This window comes from Malus domestica, chromosome 02, assembly GCF_042453785.1.
Source record: "Malus domestica chromosome 02, GDT2T_hap1".
NCBI lineage: Eukaryota > Viridiplantae > Streptophyta > Magnoliopsida > Rosales > Rosaceae > Malus > Malus domestica.
Window position 1 is genome coordinate 18,581,684 of NC_091662.1, and position 10,740 is coordinate 18,592,423.

Below are 10,740 nucleotides of genomic sequence, written 5' to 3' on the forward strand. Positions count from 1 at the left end.
AAATTATGTTATGACAATAAATGAATTTAGTAAATATATTAAAGTGAGCATAAGAACAAAAAATTATAATATGAAATGAGAGTATAAAAATTTGTGTATTAGCTTAATGTATATTGGTAAAATGTCTGATAAATATAATCATAAGTTTAATTTAGAATCTCAAAATTTAGTTCAAACGTTTGGTAGTAAAAATGTAAATATGATAGAAGCAAAAATTGTAGATAATAACTTTTTAGAAGGAACTCAATAGACATTACCTAATTTACAAGTAACAAGAAATAGACAACCAGATAAAGTACAAATATATGAAACTAGTACAGATCAAGCAACAATTAGGTTTAGTAATTACAAGCAACTAGAAAAAAATAGAAGAGGATGATCGTGAGATCGAAAATGAGAGTATTCATATGACTTTTGATAATTTAGATATTAATTTAGTTGAGTAAAATTTTGATCATATAGTAGATAAGCTTATAGAAGATATTGATTATTTAGATGAAGAACAATATTTAGAAAAATATAATACATATGATTTAGGACAACACATAATTTTAGATGAAGAGATGAAAATTTTGATTTTAGAAATAGGAGTAGAACATATTTTAGAATCAAAAGAATATAATAATTTATTAGAATTGAAATCAGAATGTAATACATTAGAAGAAAGTAGCAGATCAGGAGTAGAAAATCCAAATCCAGGATACACAGGTAGATGACTAACAATTTTTCAGACCAACAAACGAACAATATAATGAAAAAACAAGAGTAGATTACATAAAAGAAAGAATGATAAAACTATCTAGAAAAAATAGGATTCTATATTTGAAAGGGTTAGAACAAATTAATATTGACACACCCCGACCTAAATCAAGGCGTGCTTAGCACACCCCGACCCGAATCAGGGCATGCTGGCCGTCATGTGAAGGTGATGTAGCCATATGCACAGTGCAGAAGCAATAATGATAATAGAGAATACGAATAAATGAAAACCAACTCACAAGAGTACTAGTTAAGATAAGTGCTAGAATATGTGTGAATACACAATCAGAGCGTAAGTAGCCTAAGTTCAGTCCAGAAAACAAGTACTAATTAAACGACACCCAAAGATGCCCTGCATTTGTGATAGTCTGTCAGAACCTCCAATCAATCCTTGTGAGCCACCAACGAACAAACTTATCTAAAACCTCGAGGGGCACAAAATAGAAAGTGTGAGTGGGCAAAAACAAAGCTTTTCAAAACCATTTCATTTGTCAAATGCTCTAACCCCTCGCCGTAAAACATGTATAACTTTCCCAGAAATGGAATATATATATATATATATATATATATATATTTCAATTCATGCTTCACATATCCATATTCATAAGTATGCCATGCCAAAAATATAAAACAGAATAGGTAACTCAGGTGAAAATAAATTCATGGAAAATAACATATTAGCCGGAACCCTTGCAGAGGTATGTACAACTGAATTCATAGCTCATTAGTCAATCTAGCCGGAGTCACCGCAAGTGACCTATACGACACTACACTGCACACGAGTTGGAACCACTGTAAAGGTATGTACGACAAGACTGGGTGTAATATAGTTATGCTCAATGCTACGCTCTCATGATAGCTGTGCGATAAATTGTTAGTCACCTATGAGTCGGAATCACTTATAATGGTCTGTACGACAAGAATTTGCACCTAAATTGGATCCAATGTGAGCATATGGTGCGAGATGTGACATCATAAACATGCATGTACCATATCTCTGACTAAATCACAATCACCCGGGGTGCAGGTTTATGAGCTCTCAATCACGTCTCACATTATAAATATCTCTTATAAGAAAACATAACTCACCTGATACTTACCTGGGCGTCCACAGCACCAATTCATATTATGCATCATATACTAATTCATATGCTGACTATAAATTTATATGCATGGCATTTCAAAGCATACTTTCATTTAAACACATTTTCTGGGAAAATATCAAGTATATAAATATATACTGAAAACCAAAAGCCCACTCACTTGTATGTCAAAGGGTTGTAGCCCCCGAGTCGCCCTTGACTGCGCTCGTCCTCGGGATAGGTCTCACCTATATGCGAAATAACTGAATAAACGTTATTTAAAGCACATAGACAAAACTAGTTAATAACTTCTCATACATTGCTCAATTGGGATGTTTGAATATACCAACGTGATCTACACAACCTCACGAACATCCCCATATTTTTAGAAAAATTTTCCGATGTCCCACGCGCCACCACACAGCGGCAAGTGCACTGCAACACGCGCGGCCACGCGCAGGGAATCCTAACGGAATCCCTAACTGCCGTTAGGAATATTCCGTTAAAAAGCAACAGATACCATTAAATCTACCTGACGGCATCAGAATATTCCGTCAACTTTGATGGAATATTCTATCTTCTTCTCCAATTAGCTTAGCCAATCATTGTTGCCGTTGCCATTCGCCGGAAACTGGAAAAATATGTAAAACCTCATATCTCTCTCATTTATACACCAAATTCCACGAAATCTTCACCAAAATGAAGCTTACAACATAAGGAACAAAACCTTACCAATTTTGGGACTTGAAATCCTCGAGAATTCGCCGCAAATCCTTCGATAATCCGGCTAAACTTTGAACTCGTCGATCTCAACTTCCCAACGTCCAAATCATGTCATTTTTCTTCCCCGAGCTTCATGGAGAGGTCCCTAAGCTCCCTATAAGCTTGAAATCCTCTAAAACTCATGCATTTACGACTGCATGAACATTACTCTAATCGAAGATCTGTGGTTCTCAGGTTTTTCGAGCTTCCACGTCCAAGCAAAGCTATGGTTGTGATCCAGAGCTTGCAAGGAATTTAAACCTGGTCTCTAAACGGTCGATCTGTGAAGAAAAGTCTTAGTTTGGTGTTTGTTCATACACTTGTATGGAAAAACTGAAAAATTCGAGAGAGAGAGAGAGAGTCAATAGGAGAGATAGAGAAAAGGTATGGGTGTTTGTGTGTGTGTGGTCCTAGTTGGTCACAAACCAAACAAAGCTAAGTCCTTTTTAGTTCCCTTAGTTCTAAAAACTTAGGAAAATAATGGATGGATCCAAAAACCTAAGTACACAATACACATAACACAATTTAACGTCCAAGGGTATTTTAGTAACTTCCACGTTCAAGACCAATAATATTACAAAATTCCGGGATGGGCTGTCACAATCCACCCCTCTTAAAAAAATTTCGTCCCTGAAATTCCAAATAATAAATACAATCCACTAATAACCATAAAACAATCGTGGATACATCTCTTTCATCCGATCTTCTGTCTCCCAGGTAGCTTCTTTCACTGAGTAATTTCTCCACAGAACTTTCACCAGGTGCACATTTTTATTTCTCAGTACCTTATCTTTCTTATCCAAAATAGTCACAGGCTCTTCGTCGTAAGTCAAATCCGAATTAATTTCCAATGGTTGAGGATGTATCACATGTGAAGGATCTGAGACATAATGTCGAAGCATAGAAACATGAAACACATTGTGCACTTTAGATAACTCTGGAGGCAACTCAAGCCTATAAGCAACTTCACCGACTCGCTCGGTTATCTGATACAGTCCAATGTACCTAGGGCTTAGCTTACCCTTTTTCCCAACACCATACCATACCTCTCCACGGTGACAACTTAAAAAATACCCAATCGTCAACTTTATACACTCTATCAGTAGCATGTTTATCTGCTAGACTCTTCTGACAATCCTGGGCCACTTTCAAGTTAGACTTAATTACTTGAATATTCTAAGTAGTTTCACCCACAATCTCCGGGCCCACCAAAACTCTTTCACCAACTTCTGACCAGCATAATGACGTTCGACAAGACTTGCCATAAAGTGCCTCAAATGGTGCCATACCAATACTTGAATGGTAACTGTTGTTGTAGGCAAATTCCATCAAATCCAAACAATTATGCTAACCTTCGCCAAACTGCAGCATTGAAGATCTCAGCATATCTTCTAATGTTTGAATAGTCCTATCAGATTGCCCATCTGTCTGAGGATGATATGCCATACTATAAAGTAATCTCGTACTAAGAGCTTTCTGGAATGCTACCTAGAACTTAGAAGTGAATCTAGGATCCCGATCCGAGATAATATCAACTGGAACACCATGGTACTTCACAATCTTCGATATGAATAACTTAGCTAATCGGCTTAATGATTATTTTTCCCTTACTGGAATAAAGTGTGCTAACTTAGTGAGCCGATCAACTATCATCCAAATTCCATCATAACTATTCTGTGTACGAGGAAGCTTATACACAAAATCCATAGTAATATTTTCCCATTTCCATTATGGAACGGGAAGTGGCCGCATCAACCCAAACGACTTCTTTCTTTCAGCTTTAACCTGTTGGCAAATGGCACACCTACTCACATACTCAGCAATTTCTCTTTTCATACGCGGCCAATAATAAAATGGTTGAATGGTATGATACATCTTAGTACCTCCTGGATGCATTGCATATGTCGAAATATGCGTTTCATCAAGAATTTCTTTCTTTAACTCTGCATTATTTGGCACATACATTCTATTCTGCATAAGCATGCCATCAGTTTCTTGAATTCTAAAATCTTTCTTCTTGCCTTGATTTCTTTCTTGAATTAATTCTTGGGTTTCTTCATCAACCATCTGAGCCTCGAGTACTCGATCAATTAATATTGGTCTGACCTGGAAATTAGCTAATAAAGCTTCCTCTTTATCTTCCAATCCTAACTTCACTCCAGTGGACCTCAAATCTGCAAGAAAAGGAACATGACAAGCATAAATGACATTAAGCCTAACTGGAGTCTTCCTACTAAGTGATCTCCTACCACATTCGCATGACCAGGGTGATACTCAATCGTGCAATCATAATCACTTAGTAATTTTATCCATCTTCGCTGACGAAGATTAAGATCACTCTAAGTAATAAGATACTGAAGACTCTTATGATATGTGAAGATCTTACATTTCTCACCATAAATAATGTCTCCAAATCTTCAGAGCAAAGATGGTCGCCGCTAATTCAAGATCATGAGTAAGATAATTCATCTCATGAGGCTTCAATTGGCGTGACGCATAAGCAATCACCCTACCATGCTGCATCAACACGTATCCCAACCCATTCAAGGAAGTGTCACTGTAGATTTCAAAATCACCACTATCGTCAGGAAGCGTTAAAACAGGTGCACGAGTGAGACAATACTTTAATTGCTGAAAACTTTGCTCACAATTATCATCCCACTCAAACTTAACATCCTTCCTGGTTATCCTCGTTAATGGTAATGCAATGACTGAAAAGTCTTTAACAAACCGTCTGTAATAGCTTGCTAAGCCAAGAAAACTCCGTACCTCAGTGACGGTTCGTGGTTGTTCCCAATTCTCCACAGCTGCTATCTTTTAAGAATCCACTCGAATACCTTGAGCTGATATAACATGTCCCAAAAATACCACTTGATCTAACCAGAATTGGCATTTGCTAAACTTAGCATATAACTAGTGTTCCCTTAAACTTTTCAACACCAATTTAAGATGTCTAGCATACTCTGCTTTAAACTTATAGTATACCAGAATATCATCAATGAAGACAATGACAAACCTGTCCAAATATGGCTGGAATACTTGATTCATTAAATCCATGAAAGCTACTGGTGCATTAGTTAACCTGAATGGCATCACAAGAAACTCATAATGACCATATTGAGTCATAAAAGCTGTTTTAGGGATATCTTCATTTTTAATCTTCAACTGGTAGTAAGCAGACCTTAAGTCAATCTTAGAGAATGCACAAGCACCTCAGAGTTGATCAAACAAATCATCTACATGTGGCAACAGATAACGGTTCTTAATTGTTACCCGATTCAATTGCCTGTAATCAATGCATAGCCTCAAAGTTCCGTCTTTCTTCCTCACAAATAAAACTTGAACTCCCCAAGGTGAAGTACTAGGTTGAATAAATCCCTTATCAACCAATTCCGAAAACTGAATCTTTAATTCCTTCAACTCAGCAGAAGCCATTCGATAAGGAGTCAAAGATATAGGATTCGTACCTGTAAACAGATCAATAGTGAACTTCACATCTCTGTCTAACGGCAATCCAGGTAAATCATCTGAAAAATACGTTAGGAAAATGTCTGACTACTTGTACATCCTCTACACTACTAGGAGCATTGTCATTCAACACCACATGTGCTAAATATCCCTGACAACCCTTTGACAACAATCTTTTGGCTTTCATGGCAGAAATAACACCATGCCTTACCCCGCTAGGCTCTCCTACAAATGTAACTTCGGGTAATCCAGGACAATGGAAAGTAACTGTCTTTCCATAGCAATCTATCTTGGCACGATTGTAGTGTGACCAATCAGTGCCCAAAATCACATCAAAATCAACAATGTGTAATGGAATAAGGTTAGCTGGCATAACAACATCCTCCACCATCATTGGATATCCTGGATATACCCGATCAACATAACATCTCTCCCTTCTAGGCATAGAAAACTCTAAATCATATCCTAGAGGTGTAGGACGAGGTTGCGTCACTTGAGCAAATGTATGAGAAACAACAGAATGCGTAGCACCACAATCAATTAATACTCTAGCAAAATGACCAAGAATGTTCAACGTACCCATAATTAAATCAGAATTATTTTGAGCATCCTGCAGTGTCATGTTGTGGATACATCCCTGATTTTGCTATCGTTCACCACGACCTCTGTTAACATGAATACCTCGTCCTTATCTTGGTTGACTCGATTGTCTCGAAGATCTTGCAATACTAGTAGCAATCTCTACTTGTTGGGGCTGTCCCCCTGGTACCATTGGGATCCACCTGCTGAATATGGCTAGTATGACATAGAACCTCTCTGATAGTGAGGATAACCACCCTGATAATGAGGGTCTTGCGAGTACTGATACTACCTGTAGTATAAGGAGCTGCGTCGTCCTGATAATGATAAGCACCTCAACGGCCATTTTGGACATAACCACTAGGTCCTGAAATTTGCTGGGTCGGTGCAGGTGGTGGTAAGGAAGGCTGTTAGGGCCTCTGCTGATTCTGAGGGCAATGTACAGCCCTATGCCCCATCTGTCCACAAGTATAGCATCTATTGTTGCCTTTCCTACACTCCCCAAAATACCTATTATTACATTTGCGGCATAAAAGAGCACCTGAACCACCAAAATCCCTCTGCCTCTGAAATCTAGGGCCTCCATAAAATCTACCACTTCTCCTCCGTACATTAGAGCTCAAACCTCCACTAGAAGAGTTGGAACTGACACCACTTCTCTTAAAACTATGGGTCTTACGAGGCTCCTGAGAAGATTGACCTTTACCTTTATCATCATTTCTTTTATTTCCATCTTTTTCTTCTTCATCCTCACTCTCACTAGGCATATTTTCTGAATCCTCAATCCCCACTAAAACTTCATAAAACTCTTGGTAAGTGGCACAAGGAGTCGATCGCTATAGAACGCCATTTCTTTTTAGTGCCCAACCTGAAACGACGAAGCATCTCAACTGGATTCGCAGCAACCTCTGGATCATAACCAGACAAATTAGTAAATCTCCTGTAATATTCATTCGATGTCATCTTTCCTTGTTTCAGATGCGTAAATTCTTGTTTCTTGCGATCTATATACTTTTGAGGAACGAATCTTTTTTGAAACAATTGCTTAAACACTTCCTAATCAGTTACTACTTCTGGTAGCATCTGATAAGACTCATGTTTCCACCAGGATGCAAGTTGCTCTCCTAAAAATCAGGTAGTCATCTCAACCCATCTATCAGGATAGAGGCTCCCCTGACTTTGCATCACAAGGAAAGTCTTTTCGACATGATTAAGCCACTTCTCCGCTCCCTCATGTCCTTCATTACCCATGAAATGATTCGGTTTCAGATTATACACAGTCTCAAGAGGTGTCATTTGAGGAGAATGGAGCGAAGACTGAATGGTATTAGCTATAGCTTCCCCTATCTGAGCAATATCAGGGAAATTAGGCTCAGCTGAGTGATGTGGTTCTCTACGAGGCAGCATAGTTCTGACAGAAGACATCACAATGATTAGAATATTCACGAGCCATACATGACTGCTAAACCTAGGCTCTGATACCAAACTGACACACCCCGACCTGAATCAGGGCATGCTGGCCATCACGTGAAGGTGACGTAGCCATGTGCACAGTGCAGAAGCAATAATGATAATAAAGAATACGAATAAATGAAAACCAACTCATAAGAGTACTAGTTAAGACAAGTGCTAGAATATTTGTGAATACACAATCAGAGCGTAAGTAGCCTAAGTTCAGTCCAGAAAACAAGTACTAATTAAATGACACCCAAAGATGCCTTACATTTGTTGTAGTCTGTCAGAACCTCCAATCAATCATCATGAGGCACCAACGAACAAGCTTATCTAAAACCTGGAGGGGTGCAAAACAGAAAGTGTGAGTGGGCAAAAACAAAGCTTTTCAAAACCATTTCATTTATCAAATGCTCTAACCCTTCGCCGTAAAACATGTATAACTTTCCCATAAATGGAATATATATATATATATATTTCAATTCATGCTTCACATATCTATATTCATAAGTATGCCATGCCAAAAATATAAAATAGAATAAGTAACTTAGATGAAAATAGATTCATGGAAAATAACATATTAGCTGGAACCCCTGCAAAGGTCTGTACGGCTAAATTCATAGCTCATTAGTCAATCTAGCTGGAGTCACTGCAAGTGACCTATACGGCACTACACTGCACACGAGTTGGAACCACTGTAAAGGTCTGTATGACAAGACTGGGTGTAATATAGTTATGCTCAATGCTACGCTCTCATGATAGCTGTGCGATAAATTGCTAGTCACCTACGAGTCAGAACCACCTATAATGGTCTATACAACAAGACTGTACACCTAAATTGGATCCAATGTGAGCATATGGTGCGGGAGGTGACATCATAAACAGGCATGTACCATATTTCTGACTAAATCACAATCACCCGAAGTGCAGGTTTATGAGCTCTCAATCTCGTCTCACATTATCAATATCTCATATAACAAAACATAACTCACCTAGTACTTACCTAAGCGTCCACAGCACCAATTCATATTATGCATCATATACTAATTCATATGCTAAATATAAATTTATATGCATGGCATTTGAAACATACTTTCATTTAAACACATTTTCTGGGAAAATATCAAGTATATAAATATATACTGAAAACCAAAAGCCTACTCACTGGTATGTTGAAGGGTCGTAGCCCCTGAGTCACCCTTGACTGCGCTCGTTCTCAGGATAGGTCTCACCTATATGCGAAGTAACTGAATAAATGTTATTTAAAGTACATAGACAAAACTAGTTAATAACTTCTCATACATTGCTCAAATGGGATGTTTGAATATACCAACGTGATCTACATAACCTCACAAACATCCCCATATTTTTAGAAAAATTTTCCGATGTTCCACGTGCCACCACGCGTTCGCAAGTGCATGGCAACACGCGCGGCCACGCGCAGGGAATCCTAACAGAATCCCTAACCACCGTTAGGAATATTCCATTAAAAAGCAATAGAAACCATTAAATCTACCTAACGGCGTCAGAATATTCTGTCAACTTTGACGGAATATTCTATCTTTTTCTTCGATTAGCTTAGTCGGTCACCGTTGCCATTAACGTCCGCCGGAAACTGGAAAAATATGTAAAACCTCATATCTCTCTCATTTAGGCACCAAATTTCACGAAATCTTCACCAAAATGAAGCTTACAATATAAGGAACAAAACCTTACCAATTTTGGGACCTGAAATCCTCTAAAAATCATGCATTTACGACTGCATGAACAATACTCTAATCGGAGATCTTTGGTTCTCGGGTTTTCCGAGCTTCCACTTCCAACTAAAGCTATGGTTGTGATCCAGAGCTTGCAAGGAATTTAAAACTGGTCTCCAAAAGGTCGATCTGTGAAGAAAAGTTTGAGTTTGGTGTTTGTCCGTACACTTATATGGAAAAACTGAAAAATCCGAGAAAGAGAGAGAGTCAACGGGAGAGAAAGAGAAATGGTATGGGTATTTGTGTGTGTGTGGTCCTAGTTGGTCACAAACCAAAAAAAACTAAGTCCTTTTAGTTCCCTTAGTTCTAAAAACTTAGGAAATAATGGATGGATCCAAATTCTTAAGTACACAATACACACAACACAATTTAACGTCTAAGGGTATTTTATTAACTCCCATGTTTGAGACCAATAATATTACAAAATTCCGGAATGAGTGGTCACAGTGCTGGCCGTCACATGAGAGTGACGTAACCATATGCACAGTGCGGAAGCAAAATTGATATAAGGAAATGTGAATCAACAAAAACCAAATCGACTAGAGTACTAAATAAAATAAGGTGCAAGTGTGTGATTTAGGTGAAATACATAATCAGAGCATAAATTGCCTAAGTGCAGTCTGACTGGATAAGTACTAATTATACAACACCTAAAGGTGGTCCTACATTTGTGATGTTTTGTCAGAACCACCGTGGAAATCCCTGTGAGCCACCAAAACACTTCTACCTAAAACCTGGAGGGGCTCAAAACAGAAAGTGTGAGTGGGAAAAAACAAAGCTTTTCAAAATAATTTCATTTCTCAAAAGTTCTAACCCTTTGCCGTAAAACCTGTATAATTTCCCAAAATATAATATATGCTATAACAGAAATCATGCTCAAG

General features: G+C 38.0%; 1 protein-coding gene across 1 annotated transcript; it reads right to left on the bottom strand.

Moving 5' to 3' along the window:
* Nucleotides 1–3,262: 3,262 nt before the first annotated feature.
* On the bottom strand, nt 3,263–7,417 carry LOC139191361 (uncharacterized). The gene is made up of 8 exons (XM_070812127.1): nt 7,192–7,417; nt 6,801–7,142; nt 5,877–6,070; nt 5,589–5,768; nt 5,117–5,417; nt 4,487–4,777; nt 3,771–3,909; nt 3,263–3,665 (listed from the first exon to the last, which is right to left on the bottom strand). The coding sequence occupies exons 1-8, from the start codon at nt 7,415–7,417 to the stop codon at nt 3,263–3,265; spliced, it is 2,076 nt and encodes a 691-aa protein (XP_070668228.1).
* Between the last annotated feature and the right edge of the window lie 3,323 nt (nt 7,418–10,740).